The following is a 20,733-nucleotide window of genomic DNA, read 5'->3' as shown; positions in this document are numbered from 1 at the left end:
GTAAGCGTTAAAAGCATTACATTGCAGTTTTGTGCACATATACGTGGCGGTTTTGAGCTGTGTTTTGTACTGTGTAATGGCCATTGTGATAACGGCAGGAGCTAAGAACGCCGCGGTTGTCAGCCATTTTATCAGGAGGCCTGCTCAAGTATATGTATGATAAGCACTTTGGTGTTTCGGTTTATTGTTTGGTGTTTTTCTTCCACCATGTGACATTTAGCAGTACGGAATGTGAAACGTCACTGCAATAAACTACTGCATGAGAGACGCAAGTCATAATCACTCTCGTGATTCTTTTCCCCCTGTTTTCAGGGGTGTAACACAAAGCAATCCAAGTTTGGAAGCCGTTTGACTGATTCCACAACTAATATGGCCCATAAGTGCAGATGGATATCTTCAAATTTTCCATTTCTAACTTCAGGCCAAATATCTGACAGGTCTACAAGCGCTCAATGCCAAAGTTGAGCTGAGAGCTGATGGAGCTGTCAAAACAGAGAGAAATTAGCCTTTAGTGCTTTCTCACCATTAGCTACAGTAAGCAGAGGAGACTGCTAAACTGGCTAATAAGAAGCAGAGCTGTTTAAATATATTGGTGTCAGATATCGTAGCATCTCATATTTCAAGACAAATGGTCTTCTCTAAGTGCAAATATGAAAGCAGTGATTAATGACTGATCTGTTGACTTAGTTCTTATCAGTAAGGAGGGTGTCCCATGTCAGAATGAAGCTGACCCAGTTTCAGACGTAAGCTGCACGGCTCTAAATTAAGATTTCATACCATTCTGTACACACCGAATAACTAAGGGGCAACAACAGAGGAAGATTCTAGCTGAGTTGTAGCAACCACAAACCACTGAATATGAATGAAATTCAGTGACCTTTAGCAATGACAAGCAAAATACAAGCAGGCAAACTTTGAGTTTAACTGTTCTCATCTTTGAAAGGATACAGCTTATTGACATATGAGGGGGTGTAAACACATCATAGAGTTGCCCACATAACCCACATGTTTTTTTCCAATTGTGAACAGAATATATTGCTCAAGAAAAATGGGTCATTTAAGACCATGACAGGAAATGACAAACATGATCCTTAGTTGCAGGACGTACACAGAGTAATTCTTGGTAACACAGAAAAATAACTGTATATGTAGCTGAAATTCTGCCACACCTGGAAAAACTCGCATCATAGCAAATCAAACAGGCAGTTGTGGTGTACTGTCCACAAACTGTCAAGCAGACTCAATCCAGCTCCATTAGACCAAGACTGAAGTTATATAGTGACACTATCCTTCTGATGTTGTTTGGTGTGTCCCAGTGTTTGCATCATGCCATTTGGTCACATGTTTTTTTGGGTTGTTTTTTTTTGTTTTTTTAATACCAGAACAGAATGGGAAAGAGAACACCAGAGATTATAGGTGACAAAATGCAGGCGAGCTTGGATTCAGAGTCTGGGAAATTTTGCTTTGGAATTTCCATTTAATCCAGGGGGAAACAAAGGTGGATTCAGCAAACTTCTCAGACACTTTCCCATGTGTGACGCTAAAGATTTCTATGTACCACCTCTAAGATACAACACCAGTCTGTTTACAGTGTATTCTCTATGTATTTTAACCCTTAACATTAAAAATCTTAAGTATAATTTTTAATTCAAGCTTATTTTAAAGCTGACTGCATTTTTCACTCTGAAGTGTGGCTGTGGAGATTCCTTGGACCATTTTCATTTTCAGAAAATAATATAGAAAATAGTAATGAAATAGATAAAGATACCCCACTCATTTCCACAAATCTAATCCGTCATGGGTTGGCTCTTGATAAGGTACTGCATTAGATAACACACCTGTTATTATACATTACACAACAGTGAGGCTTGTGCAAGCCAGCTGTGTAAATCAACTCTGCTGAGGTCTGGGCAACCCTCGTATACTAGCTTTGGACCCCTCCAACATCTATTTGGGCATCCAAGCAATACACACACATTTGAGTCTTGACAGGTATAATAAAGAAATGATATAGTTTTGTTTCAGTTTGCCGTCTGTCTGTTTATAGGAGCTCTGCGACAGCAGGCTTAGAGAAAACATAACATTGTTAAAACAGAGTGCTAAGTAAGAAGTGGAGGATGTGGGCAACAGTGAAAAATCGGGCTATCCCATAAGGCGTCGTATATAACTCGTCACCTTCTGCTGCTTTTCACTTTTATAGTTCCATCACGTTTTCTTAAAGAGATGACAGCTGCATCAACTTTGTTCTAGCTGGGCTGCATTTAGCCATTTGCGCAACTTCTTTGACTCACTGTCATCAGATTTATTATTGCATTTTTTTTCTCTCATCCCAAGGCTCTGTGAAATTCCCATTAAAGCTGTGAGAGAAGATCTGACCTTTCAGTTTGTGTGACATATGCTCAATACATTTTCTGCTGCATGCTGCTAAGGCACCACTGGGTATGCTTTAAAACTGCAAACCAGGCCGAGTGTGATTTACAAAGAGTATCAGATAAGTTTCATGGGGATGGTCAGCAAGTCGTGTTTTCCAGTGTGGGCTGGTGAAATATTACTACTCTGCGCCAAAATCTGAACTGTGGAGATGATGTGGGGGGGATAAATGCCAAACACAACTATGGTCTGTAATTTTTGTGTTTAGAAGAATAGGGACTTTTACTAATATGTCATTTGGCAGTTCCAGTAAGGTCGGACTGAAATTGATTTTTTTTATTCAGCTCCTTTGGAGCTGTGTGTACACTTCACTACTGATGAGCTAGGAACTGGCTGTCTTTTGATGGACATCATCAAAAGACTTCTTTCGGTGCTTTGCTACTGGAAACTGAATTTCCTGGAGGAACCCACCCGAGGGATTAATAAAGTTTCATCTAATCTAATCATCAGTAACACTTGCATTTACCTGCTATTTCAAATCAAAACGATTGCCTGCAAGACACCTGTACTGTGGTTCCTGTGTTTTTGGGAAAAGACACTGTTCATTTTAAACCAAGCCATCAAAATGTGATTGAAGTGCAGACTTTCAGCCTTAATTCAAGAGGTTTAACAAACGTATTGCATTAACTGTTTAGGAACATATAAACATATACACTGCATAGAGAATGTCACATCATATAGTAGAGCTAAAGAAAAATCATCACCTACTGTTATCTCCTGATCCATCCTGTCTCTGTCTGTGTTGAATATGGCACAGGTTTCAACACTATTCAAAATGCAGTTACTCATACTAGTTTGTGTCTAATATTAGCACTGTAAACACCAGCAGCCGTCAATGTCCACATAATTTTACTGAAGGTGGTTATGCATTGAGAGACTGAACTGAAAAACTGACCATATGTCAGTTTATTCTGATGCCATCTATATACATAGCAACGTGTAGAACAAAAAACTGCTGATGATTTTCAGACATATCACGATACACTGGCAGTAGTGTGTTGTTCTTTGGGTTTGTGTAATGTTGCTCAAAGCAGTTTCTGAGGTTTGAAATTTGGGCATTTTAAGCAGATTTTTTTTAAACAAAGTCAGAATCTGAAAAGCAGTGAGTTCAGACCGTGACTGGATGTAAACCAAAAGAGAGTGTGAGACTATAGCCAAACTTGAGGTGAGACTTGGACAGAACTGGCCAGGCAGGCTTTTAGGCTGACAGCCATTAGCCAAACCAAACCCCAACTTAATATCACAATGATTTCATGGTCATTTCTTAAAGACACAGGACAGCAAGCATACTTTCTAAAAAAAGAAAAAAAGAAAAGAAAAGGCCAAATCCAACCACCTGGGTTTTCAGGCAGGCTACACTGCTCTCAGTCATGGAACGTTATGGCAGTTTAAATTAGCAATGGTCCCTGATAATGCAGGTCAAAGACGATTCAGCCAGGTAGTCTTAGTCCAGTACACACAGTTATTCAAAAGATATATTTAGTCTGATTACTTTCCATGTTTACACAGTAAATTGTAACACTAAAGTGTATTTAAACTGTATATGAAATCATAAAAAGGGATAGTGCAGGAAAAAAGGAGTTAGGTCTGCTGTGTCCGAAAATTTCTTTGCTTTCACTGGCTTGAACATTTCCTTGGACATAAGCTCTATATTGTTATACAAAGTCCTCAAAGTCCAGAGTGGAATTATTTCCAAATGTTTGCCACTTTCTTCATGAGGTCAGTGTAATTCCAAACCATTTCTCTGTTCCCCACTTCTTCATTACTTCTCCCGATCAAACAAAGCATATTCTGAGTTCTCTCATGGTCTACCAAAAAGAAAAAAATGCAGTAAATAAACTCATCATTAAAAGTCTTGCAATCACTCAAAATCTTGAAAGAAATTCCCTTAGACTCACATATGTGGGGTAAGTGAAATTTCTTTTACTTGTGGTTCATCACGGTTCAGTAGTCCTGTGTGGATTAACAATTCAGAAGAAGAATGTAGTTCTTTTTTTTAATTTGTCCTGCATGCTTATCAATCTAAATGCACACGCTTGCAGTGTAACACTGTGTGTGGGCCTGAATAATGTGAAGTCACAGCTCAAAAGCCCATAATCTGCGATGTTGGAACACTTCATCATTCAGCACGTGTCCCTTTAGGGGCGGCTTTAAGTCTTCAGCTGATGCCTTTCATTATAACCTCCTGTAGCTCGACTTCTGACTTAATCAAAGAACAGCCACTCAAGACTTAGCTTGGGTCTGTTGAAGTGATGCTACAGTACAGTTTTTATTATAAAGAAAATGTATACACACAATTAGATTTAAAACACAAAGCATAATTAAGACACAAACCTCAGCTTTCAGGTTTACATTTTAATACTTTAAACCACTTCTGTCCCTGCTAACCTCATTCTGTCCAGTCATGGCAAAAACAATCTCTTGATCGAGAGCACAATGCAAAAGCACATGAGAAACTCAGAGATTTGGTGACACAACCAACTGTGGACAACTGTTAGTGATCGATAGGTTTACCTACAGAAATCTTTTACGATTTGTAAATCTTCTAGACAGATCTTTTTTAAGTTGAAATTCAGTGTGAGTGAGTTTGGGCTATCAAGGACTGATGAAAAGTGCAGTTACCTTCCAACTTAAGTCAAAATGAGAGTGTCAGAGGAAAAAGAAATGTGAAAAAAAAAGAATAATTTCATTACAATAAACTCATTTTTACATTGTTCATTGAAAATAATAACACAATCCATCTTTGAAAGAGCTCAGTGAAAGGGCCTAAGGGCTAAATGTATAGGAAAAATAGTTTCTATATATAATATCACATGGTGCACACTGGTGCTAAGAAGAAAAAAAGGTTCTTCACCTTGCCTTCAAGAATGCCTCTTAGTTTTAAGAAAGCCTCCAGCTTCTGACAGATAAAACTATACAGATCTCCTCAAAGTGGAATCCACTCCATCTCCATCAGGATAATGGATTGGTTCGTATCGTTTATGACAAGGGCCCCTTGAAAAGGCACGGTTGGTAGTGGTAAAAGGGCCTATGAGGATTTTTTTTAGACACACCAAAGAGGTCACAGGAGCACTGGAAATGGCTCAGCTAGAGGTAATTATTTTCAAACTACACTTGGAATCATGTTTCTGCTGAAAAACATTTTCATTTATCACAAGTGGGCTCTTTCAACTGTCAAACAAAAGTACACAACCTATATTTATGGTGAGAACAGAAACAAACTTTGTGTGATGAAGACAGGCTAACATTATCTGCTAAACACTATCTGCTCACAAGCTTACAAACCAACAAAAGTAAGCAGAAGCACAAATCTTCTCATGATGTGAATGTATTCCTTTGTCCGACTGTCTCTCTCCTATCTTAAGATCAGTGAAAAAAGCCTTGGTTTGACAGTTAATAGTGTTCAACTTTGAGCCTCTGCTACAAGTCCTGGTGTCAGAGTGTTTAGTCCAAGAGGTAGATTAGCTGCTAATCAGATGAGACAAAGAGGGGTTCCTGCTTCCACACAGAAAGTCTTTATACCTGAATGCCAGTGATTAGAACCTAATCTGCTGCCAGGGTGGTCAGTATAGAAGACATTCGTGTACATATGCACTCACACACATGTTTGCATGGTGACATCAGTAATCCATTATGAAGATTTCTCAAATTTCCTTTGAGTAAAAAGCAAAAACAGAAGCATGGATTTTTACACCAGATGTACCCAGAACAAATCTGAAACCTGACCTTATCCTTCAGGATCATAGAAAAAAAAAAACCAAACACCAAAATGACGGCCACGCGTCCTCAGCAGTAACACATAGCAAATTGTAAAGGTGGTGTAGTTCCTTACAGTCAAGTCCATGGAAAATGCTATTACTCATATTTGCTTGTGGTTTTTCAATATGACACAAAGGACGTGTTCATTAAACTAAGATGTCCACTTTTTGCTCCATAACGTTACAGAGAAAAGACAAAACAGGAGAGGGGCTGGAGGAAAACAGGTGAAAGAAGAGTTTATTCAAAGGATCTTTAAAACAAGCACAGCCCATGTTACCATAAGTCTGTCCAGTGGATGGATAGTATGCTTTTGCAGCTTGTAGACTGGAAAAATCACCCTCGCAAATGATTTATGTTTGCCATTCACAAGACAGCAAGACAGCAACTAACCATAAACTGTCCCAGATCTGGTCTCCTGTCTTCAAAGGCAACAATATTGTAGCTCATTGTGCACAGTTGGAGTAATTTTGGTCATGCCATGGTCTTCGACCACTATTTTTACAAGTGTGACTCCAGGATTAGTTGCTTACAGCAATCATTATTATAAGTTCTGGCAAACCTTTTTCCCCTCTTGTTGACATAGTAATTCATCAGTGTTCATATTTAAATTTTATTTGATCTGCAAAGGGACATGTATCACCCAAGTTTCTCCAAAAGGCATCACTTCTCCTCAGCAGCAGCTTTTTTCAGGGTACTTATATGAACCACAGATTATATGAGATCATCATGCAATATAACCACCTGCAGCTGTTAAAATAAAAAAAAAGAAGCTCACTGGGATAGCAAATGCTGTTCACTTATTTAACCTCTGCTGAAGGACTTCTATAAAACTACAGACATTAGTTTTATAGAAGTCCTTCAGTACTTCAAGTCTTTCAGTCAGCATGGGATTTAAAATGCAGCAATCTAGATATCATTGTTCTTTTCTCAGGCTATGTCAGTACAGAGCAGCAACCTGGCTGAAAATCCAAATCTCTTAGAGCCTCTTAAAGGCAGTCGGATTCGTCCCCGGTATATTCTGCTAACCGACCCACTGATGCGCACTCAAAGAGGCCAAGCTCCCAACCCCGGAGGCTCTGGCAGCACGTTCTGGCTCACTCTGCTCTGAGACAGAGGGAGTGTATAAAATGACTCCTCCAGGCAGCTCAGTGTGAGAAGAAGGCAAGCATGCTAGGAATATTTTCCAAATAGTTTTGCAAGGATGGGGAAACAGCAAGATGTTGGATAATGTTATGTGCCTGGGAGAATTTTGGTTTCCAAGCACCTTAAATGTACCAGAGGTAAGTGTTTAAAATAAAACTGTTTGGACACAATTTGGAAAACTGCGGTTTCACAGCTCATCCAAAGAATCCGAAGAGTTTGTATGAAACCAGGACTCAAAGCAAAATTCTCCCGCTGCTGCAGACCAGATTCCTGATAGCAGGGAATACTGGTAGATCCCCATTGCTACTTGGTATCTTTAAAATATACACTCCCCTTCTGACATCATTCTTTGATTTCTAAGGTTATTACTGTGTTTCAGTTTAGGTCAGTTCTGTTAGTACACTACATATGTAGCTATGTAGAATAAGACTTTTTGAAAGGTTAGTGTTGTCTTAGATTGAGTGAATGGGGTTATGTCAGTGAGGGTATCTGTGGTAATCTCCTGAATGAAGTTTGTGGAGTTACCCTTTGTAACTTTGGAGTAGCAGAAAGTAGCTGCTTCCAAGACATGATTGTAACACTTGTAACACATGACTATAACTGTTGTGGTAGCTACTGCAGCGTGATTATCAGCTGTACATGTTGTGCTTCTGACCACACATAAAACTAGACAGTTCTACAATAAAGGTGACAATTTAACACACATAACAATTCTAGGATAAATGTAATATGTGGTTTCAAGTGCAATCAGGCACTGTTAGCTAGGTAGCTTATATTGGCACAATCATTGGTGTAGACAACATATCCTCCTTTTACTTCCAACTGCACAGCCAAAATGGCGACCTTTGAAAGTGAGCAATGTACAGCATTTCATGTTCAGCAAATGACTATTATGAGTACTCAAACCAAGTACTTCTGGAGCACGTGTGGCTGTAGTTGACATTGAGGACACATCTCTCCATCGGACAAAGCATGTGTAAGTATGGAAGGAAGTAATGTAAGAGCAGCGTAAGTTTTACCATTCTATCAGGTTAACTGTCTAACTCCAGCTTCTTTGTTAAACTATTTTAGTAGTCACCTTTAGTTAACCCTGTTAGTTAGTTATCAGTGATATCAAACCCTAACCCTATGTTTTGGAGACAAGAAAGTCTCTTTTGGAAATATGCAAATGGTTTTTGTGTGTCACTTAGAATGATTGTATTTTCACCCATGATGGCCTAGACTTGGGATAACATTTTTTTCTAAATGTAGGTTCCTAAGATTAAGGTCATCATTGATGAAGATTCATGTATATTATGAAGGTTTATATTTTTTTACAGCTCCTGACAGTAGTTTACTAACAAAGAGTAGGTTTATATGTCTATATTTAGGATTACATAAATACTATTAATTCTTTCACCTTAAAGTGACCAGTTGATATCATTTATGACCCGAGGTCCATATTTACATGTGCCACTGTGATATTTTAAAATTGCCAAGCTGTTTCGTACCATGCATTTGTTAGTCTAATTCCAGACGTTTTCATAAGTCTTGTGATTGGACCATTGGTGTGATGGGGTTTTTTATGACTCAAGAATTATACATATGTTTTGTACATTACAGATTTGGATTTTATTGTAATTTTCTACTTCTAACTGTTGCCTTGTAATGTTTTGCAGTGACCATGGCTAACAGATAAAGAGCACAAGATTTGCAGCTGCAGAGAGGTAGCTACTTAATACCTAAATTAGCAACGATGAAAATAGTTCAACCGATGGAAAGGAGTCAATTAAGTGAATTTGTTTTGCCTTAAAAATGACTGAAATCATGGAAAACAGAACAGTTACAACATGTGTTGTAAGAATGGCTAGAGCTTTGATAAACACAAATAAAGCCATTGAGAAGCATTCCACTTGAAAATATAAACTGTCATAAATGACCCCACTCCTGTCATTTTAGTAGTTAAAATTGCTTGGTTGCTTGAGGCTGAACAGAGTCAATAATTATAATTCCAGTTAAGTGAGGTTAAGGGCCTGTGGAGGACAGTAAAATGGTGGCCTTTTTCAGTGGGAAGCAAACAGAGCACTTGTAACCACCTGAAAAAGGTTAAATGCAAGGAGAAGGATCCAAGAAAAACAGAACGAGAGTGAAAGCAGTATCAGCTCAATATCTAGTAGTAGCTGCTCAGGGAATTTATTTGTCAGATAGTGAGAGACTTGGACCAGATGAACCTAGGTGAAAGAAAACAGATACAATCAGAGAAATGTGTGTGCATGTGCGTGTGTGCGTTTACAGTAGAGAAGAAAGGGAAACCTGTGAATGTCTGTCTGCAAGGAGCAGAGATCCAGTCAAGGTAAATGCTGGACTGATTTCAACAGCTTACTGCGGTTTTGCCTCAAGCTGAGCAGTCCAACCAAACTACAACTTTAAGGCCTACCGCAACCTCCAAGTTTGTTTCAGATTTTATAGCATCAAAGAGTCCAGTTCCAACATAGCATACACATAGGTTAAGAGTCTTTGAGCTTCTGGTTTTGTTACAGTACAACCAGTCATTTGTTGGCACACATGCTTGAACATTTCTATGGCTTTTAGCCTTGGGTGAAATAATGATCTACACAATTGATTAAATCCCAGATTGTGCTATTCAACAATATTATTGTTGCTGCCTGTCAACTTTTTTAGCATATTGTCTCTCCAGTGAATCTCTCATCCTTTTTGAACACCATAATCTATCTGCCATGTACATTTAGATTGCATTTTGCCTTTATCCTTATACCATCAGTCTATGGTATGTTACTAGCTGACACCTGTGACCAAGCACTTCTTTTCAGTGGGACTCGGTGTGTAAAAGGGCAGCCTGAAGCAGTGAAATATAGATGCCACACAGCCAGCAGTAAGAAAAAGACAGAAAGAAATACTGGCTGATACTGAGCACAACAACCAGTACCATAAAACACTTAATAACTGAGTGTTAAAAGACCAACTGAGGGATAACAACATTGCCTGAAATAAGCTGATAATAAATGTAATGTTAAGTGGGTTTATTGGTTTAGGAATGTACCATTTCACAATATAAGAGGAAGAAAAACACTGTGAGAGTGACTCACCTAGGCCTTTGGAATATGAGGCTATACTGTTGGCAGGCCAGACCCACAGTGGGGGTGTAAATGATGGGCATAAACCTTTCGATGTCTGACAAGAGCACCCGATAGAAGAGCTTCTCGTTGTGGTCCTGGAGCCCCATTAGGAACACATATCTGGGAGTGACAGAGAAGAAAACAGAGCATGTTAATCTTAAGCATCTTGACAAATGGTAGCTGCTAACCTAAGCTTATTGAAGTCAGATGTTAAATCCTGGATGTTTGCGAGAGACTATCAAGGAGACTGAGGGATGAGAGAACACTGTGTTCACCTGGCTGCAACAGTGCACAAACCAGGGAGATTAAAGGAACTGAAGCTACTGAAAAAAAACGAGAAAGAAGGAAAAGAAGAGAAGTATTCCCCCTAAAACCTGATTTGTGAAGAAATTTTTTACTTGTGTTCCAAATGACTGAAACAAATAAAGAGAATAAAAAATAGTTCTCAGATAACCTACACAAGCTTTTGACTGTGATTATAGATTTACTGGGAACTGAAGGTTTGCATTTGAACCAAATTAAGCAGAGCATGCCTGAAAGGGCTCTACTCCTGATCACAGAAGTTTCCATGAAGTCAAGAGCACAAGGGTGCCTCTTGTTGAGACGATAAAAAGCATGCATGGCCTCTCTGCTATAGGTTAGGCCACAGCACCTGCACAATGCACGGTGCTGACAGCTGCTCTTGAAGAGATGTGTTTTCATATTGATTAACCCAAATATAACCATAGAACGGCTTGCTTTTGCAGTATCATATAATTAAAAAAAGTTTAATTAATGTAGCCTTCAATGTGTTATTTACTGAAGACTCAAAAACCGTATGTATCTGTTTCCTACAGTAAGAACCAAAGTGATGAAACCGTGTCCATGACACCTGAGCAAACATGATCTGCTGAGGAGAACCAAAAACTACAGGAAAAAAAGCTGCCCTTGAGGTTTTCTGGGGGTTTTTGCTCAATGGATTTGTTTCAGGCGAAATGACAGATTCAAAACTTCAAAACTCACAGTACTAAAAAAAGAGAGTGGAAAATGTTACTCTGGGGCTCTTTGTCTGGCCAGAGTGGCATGATGAAAGCTTGTCTCTGTTGCTGAAACACTAGAAAGAGAGTCTGTCTTTTTAAAGGGAAAAGGAAATGGTGACAAAACAGTTGTGAATGGTTTGTTCTAGTTTATACTAATGGCAATCTCTAGGGCTGAAAATGAAGAGAACTTGGAAGTGCCAAAAGCTGCAATTCCAGAAGAGCTGATTCCAACAGACTTTCACGTAAAAGCTCACAGATTTGCAACAGAAATTCCTCCATAAATAGTGACAGTTTCTGCAAAATGATTTCCTGCTTAGCAGACTGGTTGAAACATTGGCAACCTTTCACCAATCTCTTTGAGAATGATTGCAGTCAGTCCAATTTGACCTTGACTAACTGAAGACAGGTTGCTTCCCACCAGGTGACTTGCTTTATCGCCTTGCAATTTAAAGCAAGTCACCCACAGCCTGAGGGTGTTGCATGATGGGTGACCGGTTGGTACCCAGAGGTTACCAACTGCAATTCATTAATTGGCAGGTGTGCTGACACAGTCTATGGTCCACACTTAAAAGACACTGAAATGTTTTTATACTCATATAAATAGCCGTTAGTAATGTCATTTGCTGATAACATGTGAATATTTATTTTTACCTTCAAAAGCTGCTATGGAACAGTACAGAACCCACATCAGTGCCAGGGGGAAAAGTAGAGAGTAAATTATGGACTTGTAAAAAAGGAAATTAAAAGATTTCCTTTTAAAAGAAAATTTAAGCAATGGCTGAGATTAAAGCTATGTAAATTAGTTTTTAGAGTTACAGAAAATCATTCACACTCATCAGGTTTTTCAGTTTCATGCAAATAGCAGATAAGCTGTGTCAGATATATAAATTTCCCTCTGGAGTCAATAAAGTTATTATCATTATTATTATTATTATTCTTTTCTAGAAAGCTTTCTAGAAAGTGTCTAATTGGCTCCAGTTTTCATCAACACAAACCCACTGGCCCTGCAGTAAGAGCATACCTGGGTAGAAAAACACACAATGGAGCACTGTCAGTCATGGATGGGCCTCCCCAGAGCCCGGAGCTCGACATTATTAAAGCAGTGTTGGATCTTGACAGAGAACAGAACAAAAAGCAGCTAATGAAGAGTTTTAAATGTCCTTCAAGAAGCCCGGTGAACTATTCCTCAAGACTACTTAAAGAAATGACAAGAAAGCTGCCTCAGAGAATTCAGGTGTTGAATAAAGTTCATGCAAAATATTGACTCTCAAGTTCTGCTTTTGCCTTATACACTGTATTTCCATGTACAGTGGGGCAAAAAAGTATTTAGTCAGCCACCGATTGTGCAAGTTCCCCCACCTAAAATGATGACAGAGGTCAGTAATTTGCACCAGAGGTACACTTCAACTGTGAGAGACAGAATGTGAAAAAAAAATCCATGAATTCACATGGTAGGATTTGTAAAGAATTTATTCGTAAATCAGGGTGGAAAATAAGTATTTGGTCAATAACAAAAATACAACTCAATACTTTGTAACATAACCTTTGTTGGCAATAACAGAGGTCAAACGTTTACTATAGGTCTTTACCAGGTTTGCACACACAGTAGCTGGTATTTTGGCCCATTCCTCCATGCAGATCTTCTGGAGAGCAGTCATGTTCTGGGGCTGTCGCCGAGCAACACGGACTTTCAACTCCCGCCACAGATTTTCTATGGGGTTGAGGTCTGGAGACTGGCTAGGCCACTCCAGGACTTTCAAATGCTTCTTACGGAGCCACTCCTTTGTTGCCCGGGCGGTGTGTTTTGGATCATTGTCATGTTGGAAGACCCAGCCTCATTTCATTTTCAAAGTTCTCACTGATGGAAGGAGGTTTTGGCTCAAAATCTCACGATACATGGCCCCATTCATTCTGTCCTTAACACGGATCAGTCGTCCTGTCCCCTTGGCAGAAAAACAGCCCCATAGCATGATGTTTCCACCCCCATGCTTCACAGTAGGTATGGTGTTCTTGGGATGCAACTCAGTATTCTTCGTCCTCCAAACACGACGAGTTGAGTTTATACCAAAAAGTTCTACTTTGGTTTCATCTGACCACATGACATTCTCCCAATCCTCTGCTGTATCATCCATGTGCTCTCTGGCAAACTTCAGACGGGCCTGGACATGCACTGGCTTCAGCAGCGGAACACGTCTGGCACTGCGGGATTTGATTCCCTGCCGTTGTAGTGTGTTACTGATGGTGACCTTTGTTACTTTGGTCCCAGCTCTCTGCAGGTCATTCACCAGGTCCCCCCGTGTGGTTCTGGGATCGTTGCTCACCGTTCTCATGATCATTTTGACCCCACGGGATGAGATCTTGCGTGGAGCCCCAGATCAAGGGAGATTATCAGTGGTCTTGTATGTTTTCCATTTTCTGATGATTGCTCCCACAGTTGATTTTTTCACACCAAGCTGCTTGCCTATTGTAGATTCACTCTTCCCAGTCTGGTGCAGGTCTACAATACTTTTCCTGGTGTCCTTCGAAAGCTCTTTGGTCTTGGCCATGGCGGAGTTTGGAGTCTGACTGTGTGAGGCTCTGGACAGGTGTCTTTTATACAGATGATGAGTTCAAACAGGTGCCATCCATACAGGTAACGAGTGGGGGACAGAAAAGCTTCTTACAGAAGACGTTACAGGTCTGTGAGAGCCAGAGATTTTCCATGTTTGAGGTGATCAAATACTTATTTTCCACCCTAATTTACGAATAAATTCTTTACAAATCCTACCATGTGAATTCATGGATTTTCTTTTCACATTCTGTCTCTCACAGTTGAAGTGTACCTCTGGTGCAAATTACTGACCTCTGTCATCATTTTAGGTGGGGGAACTTGCACAATTGGTGGCTGACTAAATACTTTTTTGCCCCACTGTATGTTTCATTGTGTGTGGAATTTAAAGAGAGGCAAAAGTGAGATGGGATGATCACATTTGTTACTTTTCACAATATAATCCTTTCTTTCTTTGGTGGGCTGAGAGAAAAGTAAAAGATTTGAAAGTAAACTGGTCTTCATGAGTAAAATCAACAGAGATCCCGAAACACAAAGAAGGGCACGACTGAGAAAAAAGGTGGAAACTGCGTCGACACGTAGCTTCAGTTGAGCACAATAATAGACATTTTACATTTTTCTTCAACATTTTAATGACTTCAATTGTGACTGTCAGTCATCAAACAGAACCACACAACTAGTTACGTCTCCATAGAAAATCCTAATAATTTCCTGTGGGGTGATATGGTTTGATCTGATGCTGGCAAATGTTAAGAAAAAATTCTTTATCCATTTTTAACCTTAAAAGGGAGCACACTCCCACACCCAGGAAACAGCAATATTTACAGTACACACTGCTTTATAAAGCAGTATCCCTGCTGACTTATTGGATGCATTGTTTCCTTTAAAGTCAACCTAGTGGGGCAGCTGACTTAGGACCTCATCTATCTCTTCCTTTATCTGTCTTAGCATGAGTGATCAACAAGCTCTGCTCAGCCTTGGCTCATTTTAAATCTATTAATGCCTTTTAACAACATCACTGGATGTGAAGTTCCCCTTCAGCTGTACCATTTTATGTCCTGCAGTATTGTGCTTGGCGAAGGCTTTGAACATCCATTTCCTGTGTTGACGGTGCAGTCACAGCAAGCATTCGAGTCGCTCCATCATCTCAAATGGCAAACGCATGTGCTCACAGTGCCGTTTCTCTTTTTTCAAAAAATTCAAAACCAAGACAAATTCCACACGTGGGATTAAAATAGTATGGGAAGATGACATTTTGAGTTATGCTCAATAAAAAAATGAATGACAACGTCTAGCGTTAAACACCAAAGAAGGATTCAGAGTCACAGGACAGACTGTATGTAAACACAGCATGCTCGAGCAACGACAGGCAAAAGCAGTCTGTGATCTACGAGAGCAAAACTCATAGTTTGGAAGATGCTCAAGTCCCGGAGAGATTGTAAATGACACCGATAGGGCATGGGAATGGCAATGTCAGGCTTGTAATAACTGATTTTATATGCTGACGCTGCACTGTTGCTATGGTGAGAAATGAGGAGGCTGTTAAGAAGCTATCTACAGTAATTCCTGCTGACCCTGAATCCTGTCTCACAAGCATTATAGTGACAGCTAACTAGAGCAAGGGGCAGCTTCACAAACACATATTATTCAGTGCGCTGCAGATAATTCAAAACAGTAAACCAGACGATGACTTTGACTGATCAAAGAGCTCGAACTGAAATGTTTGCAAATGGCACTTTCATTGCACAATGGTAACAGCATTGAGTCTAATGAAGCATGTAAAACTGTCTGCACTTTTCATTTGGACCACATGGAGGGTATGACAACAAGAAGATCTGGCAGGAGAGATGGGGAGAATAGCGTGCAGGTTTGTTAGGTAACATCTATGGGGTTAGGAGATGGATGTGGACTTTAGAGGGGTGGATCACTAATCCCTTCCGTGTCTTGAAGGCTTCCAGATGTGGAACTCTCTGCGTGCACTAGGAGGATTAGTTGAAATTCAACCCTTCATGGGCTGCTGATTCGAAGCTGATAGAAGGTAAGGTGGGTAAGTCATTGCAGCTTGACTGTGAAGAGATTTCCCATCTGTGTTAGACTGTGCCAGTCTCACCTGTCCAGATCATCTCTCTTCATGTCATAGTTCTTGAGCACTCGCAGCAGCTGCATGTCCTGACTGGCGAAGCAGGGAGGCAGCAGGCCGTGGATCCCCACCTGGAGACGCTCCTCCAGGGAGAAAGCCATGCCCTACAAACACACAGGCACAAAATAAACACACAATCAAAATCCACTGTCTGCCATCATAATAACACACACACATGACCTTCAGACTGGGCGAAACCACTGACTGAGTCCCAACTATCTGGTATAGTAAGCATACAGGAATGCAAAAGTCTGTTTTACTGAGCTCTTAGTATTTGACTCTCCGTTAATGGCAGGTAGGCATTTTTGGAATTTTCTAAATGAATCATAAGAACCATTTAGACACACACTCATGCATCAGTCTGAGTGCATCCCTATGTGTGAGCTTCATGTCTGACTCAGCTCCTCTGTCACTTTTCATTACCCTCAGCAACTTTTCCAATAACATTTACTTACCAGTCACTGTGCGTATCTGTTACACTGTTACTGTTGACCCTAAACAGCAATACTGTGTATATAAAAACATTTTATGCCATGGTCTCTGTTTCTAGTTTTGGATTAAGATATTTAGCTATGATCCGTGATGGCTGTTCCTAATCCAAAAGAGAGCTCACTCTGGGGAACCTGTGTGTATGAGGCAGAGGCAGCTTTCTGCAGCACCGAAAAATTGAAATGGATTACATTTGAAACAGCAGATGAGTGTAGATCGATTGGTTCAACCTTAATTACTTTCTTTAAATGATAGAATTATTTGTGTTTTTCTGCATGTCCTGCAATTAAAGCAGCACTAATCATCATGGTGTGTGTTGCAATACTGCTGTGAAATGTGAATAAATGAATATTTTATGGAACACATTCACCACTTATTTGTGTTAAGGTGGGTTAAACTTGTCCTCAGCTCCGGCTGACTGCTTGCTCTCAGACGGGCTCCTCACTCTCAGATATGCCGCTGCTAACTCACATTCTGGTGTGATGTCAACATTTACTGACAAAGCCACGTACATAACGGGGCTCAGGCTAATGACCTGTTTCAACTTTGACCTCTGCGTTGGCTTTTATCTTGTTCACCCCCTGACCTGAACTGGAATACTGGAAAAACATGCATGAGTGGAGCATACAAAGAAGAGACTGATCACACTCAGGAGAAGTAATGCATCTTAAAGTGACAGTAGAAAGAGGTGGGGTACTTTGGATACTTCAGCTCCTCTGAAAGGATGGCTGTCCCCAAAAAACCCATAACAAGCATCAAGCCCACGTTTAAGACTGGAACAGCTTTGACTATTCTCTGCAAGTGAGGCATGATACGTCGAGCATTTTCAATCCATAAAAGTGCAGCGACCTCAGAAACCTCAGCTTCAGCACGCCAGCTACTGTTGCTGACTAGTAAGACAGAAGCGAAGCCCGGCTGTAAACGTCCCTGTGCTGGTTTCCATCCCCGGGCCACCAACTATTTACATGCAACCCTGCCAAACCTCTGGCACATTTATGTTTCTGGTTATGTTAAAATGGTTCTGAAGTTGTTAAAAAAAGGCACTTGATCACAGGACCCGCTGCTAAAGAAAAGCAGCAAAGCATGAGACACAGAATAATAAAATTCTGCAATTTTGACGTCACGTGAACCATCAGTGCTGACCACAGACACGCTTCAAATTAGCTTTGCATTATTTGAATAAAAAAGCAGATGGTTTCCAAACTGTTGGTTTTAGATTTAATCTAAATGATTCTGGGTAATGAGGCGAAAGAAACAAGCAAAGACACGCCTTTGCCCTTTTTGGCGGGAGATCTGAAAGAAAAGGATTTTGTGTTTTCTTAATTACCTACCAGCAAGCAGGAATTACTGTATGTAACTACATAAGTTAACAGCATGTAAACATGAAGTCTCATAAATCTGTTTTCTTTTTTTTAGTGACAGTACTAAATCTAAACTTGACTCAGGGAAAAACAAGGCATCAGTCATTTGAGATACTGAATTATGCACCCCAATCCGTCCGTCGTTAGCCGAGGCTCTGTGTAGCCTGTACTTAACGGACCTCAAAAGGACAGAAGCAGTTCTGAATTACAACCTTCCCCAATTATCAAAAGAGATTTTCTATTTTTCAGAGAGCCAGCTGTTCTCATCAGACTCTATGTGAGTTTGGAGCAGCAGCTGGACATGTCTGCAGCAGCAGACTATGCGAGAGTCTTAAAATACACACGGCAAAATGAGCTTAATATGAGCCTATAAAATCAGATTCCTCACAATGTTCCTCCATTAGCTGAGATTCACTGGCTGCAGCACACACTGGTGTCCTCTGGGGACTGGCTGCTTTAGACACAACTCACATTTGAACACTAAAGTTAAAAAACACTCAACACACACCCACATAAACAGACAAACGGGAGCCTTTAATTAGCCGAAACACGCTTTATTTGCGCTGGCTTACACTTCCTTTGGGAGAAATGGTTTTCTTGCACAGATTAACTGAGCAGATTTGCACACGTCTAGCTCTATAATTAGCCTGCCCAATTGTGCGCTTACGTCCTACTTTCACAGTGCTTTCACAGCTCTCAGACTCATTAGATTTCACTTTCACACTGTCAGATTGTATGTGCAGGAAGGGTTTTAAAACAGCATTTGCATGCTAACTGAGTGATGTTTTTGGCTGCTTAATGACTCAAATCAAACACGCCCAAAACTTGTCCTGACTGAGGACATTTCTGCTGTTGTTCATTTCAGGCTATTTACAATACGCATGTTCTATTTTTACCTCAGTTTACAACAGATACACATCAGTCATGAGACTGTACTTTAAAGAGCCAACATATTAGTGCACTTAAACCCAGCGACACCTATTTTTGGTACTTCTAAAGAACTTTTTTTACATGCTAAAGTAAGCTGATTGTTCCTTTAGTACGAGGAATGCTAACCACTGTGGACATTAATAAAGGATGCACTCCATTCCTGCATGCACTTTGTCGCGAAATCGATCAATGTAGAGCAGTGTCACAAACCACGGAGGCCCCAGAAAAGTGCAATCAAACATTGAGTTTATTAACAGCCTGGAGAAAACATCAACATATGTCTTTTGACCAAAATACATGTTGTGGACACTTATAAAGCAGTGGGGTATGATGCAGATTATATGGCAGCAATAAAAGAATTTCTGTATCTCCACAACTTCCAATGTTAGAAAGTAACAGAGCAGTTGTGCTTATAGTCTTGTGTTGAATCTGGTGCATGTATCTCCACTGAACTGCAGCTGTTGATGGCAGCCAGCAAGCTTATAATGGGCATACTTAATCCAGTTCAATTCATTTGAGTTTTATTTATATCACAGAGCCAAAAATAATACAGAGAAAAGCCCCAATAATGGAACAGCCACCTATGAGCCCGCACTTGGCAACAGTGGGAAGGAAAACTCCCTTTTAAAAGGAAGAAACCTGTAGCAGAACCAGGCTCAGGGAGGGATAGGATAAATGTTTGCCTTACTCTGCTCTGCTGCCTTGGTGAGCTTTGCAAAGCAGCACATGAACCAGTTGTCCACCTACTGGAAGACTACTTCAGCATGGTTCAGGCTGAAACAGCAGTTGAGACCGCCACATCTCGTCTAGTTCGCAGACAGGGAAACAAAAGACAGAGATATAATAGTGTGGAAGGAAACTTTGCAGTCAGATGTGCACGGCGTACTTTACTAAGGTGGATAATAAAATTAAATATAAAAAAGTAGGTCATCAAATATAATTTTCGCATAATGTCTTAATCTGTTCGCTTTAGGTCTCAGGGTCTAAAGAGAAAAGAACAGAAAAAGAAAAATACACCAGAAAAAAGCAAATATTGAATTTACACTGTACAATATATCACAGCTCTTGCCCATTGCCACGCTTCATTAAGAATAATTACCGACATGGTTCAGAGGCAACCAGTTTCACATGTGAAACGGATACCATCCACTAAGTCTGGCCTTAAATGACCAATTAACATCCCTGACAAAGGATCGAGCAGCTCAGCAGTCCAGAGAGGGGAAACACTGTGCTCCAGAATCATTTCATGATTAAAGATAAAACCTAGCGGCCGGGTCAGACCTAGCCACTTGGGACAACAGAAGAAGAGTGCAGGGGTGGGGTGCATAAGATGGCTTTATGGTAAGAAGGATTAGCAGTACATGGTTCAGAGAGTTTGGCAGGGCAAAGCATGGGAACCACTAACACCAGATTTGACATCTTTTTGACTTATGACTTGAATATTGACTCTGCACCACCCGTGTTGTCAGCATGACAACAAGAACTGCCAATCTCTTCAGTCCTGGCGTCTTGTTTGTCTTTCCCTCAACATGCTTGTCGATCGACCTAATAATGTATAAAGAAGACCGTTCTCTCAACACGAGCCAGGGTAAATACATTTAAGGAATGGTGGCCTGAGCTTTCATCTAACAGCGGAAAAGTTAAGATAGCTGCACATGGAGAAAAATGTGGACCATTGCTCTCCTTTAGTCCAACCGAAAGTTTGCAGAAGAATTTCAACCGTCACTCACATATATAGCTCAGTTAATTATGTAAGAAAGTCTCAAACTAAATGACGCAGCATGCTAACAAAAGATCC

General features: G+C 40.2%; 1 protein-coding gene across 1 annotated transcript in view; it reads right to left on the bottom strand.

The window, feature by feature from the left end:
• me1 (malic enzyme 1, NADP(+)-dependent, cytosolic) overlaps positions 1-20,733 on the bottom strand; it is an 82,581-nt gene that overhangs the window by 39,797 nt on the left and 22,051 nt on the right. The window contains exons 2-3 of the mRNA XM_080897174.1: positions 16,126-16,259; positions 10,419-10,568 (exon numbers count right to left, since the gene is read on the bottom strand). Of these exons, the coding sequence (XP_080753300.1) occupies positions 10,419-10,568; positions 16,126-16,259 (284 nt within the window). The remainder of the gene's footprint in view (positions 1-10,418; positions 10,569-16,125; positions 16,260-20,733) is intronic.

Source organism: Rhamphochromis sp. 'chilingali', assembly GCF_963969265.1.
Source record: "Rhamphochromis sp. 'chilingali' genome assembly, chromosome: 11".
NCBI classification, from domain to species: Eukaryota; Metazoa; Chordata; class Actinopteri; order Cichliformes; family Cichlidae; genus Rhamphochromis; species Rhamphochromis sp. 'chilingali'.
This window is presented reverse-complemented; position numbering and strand designations above follow the sequence as displayed.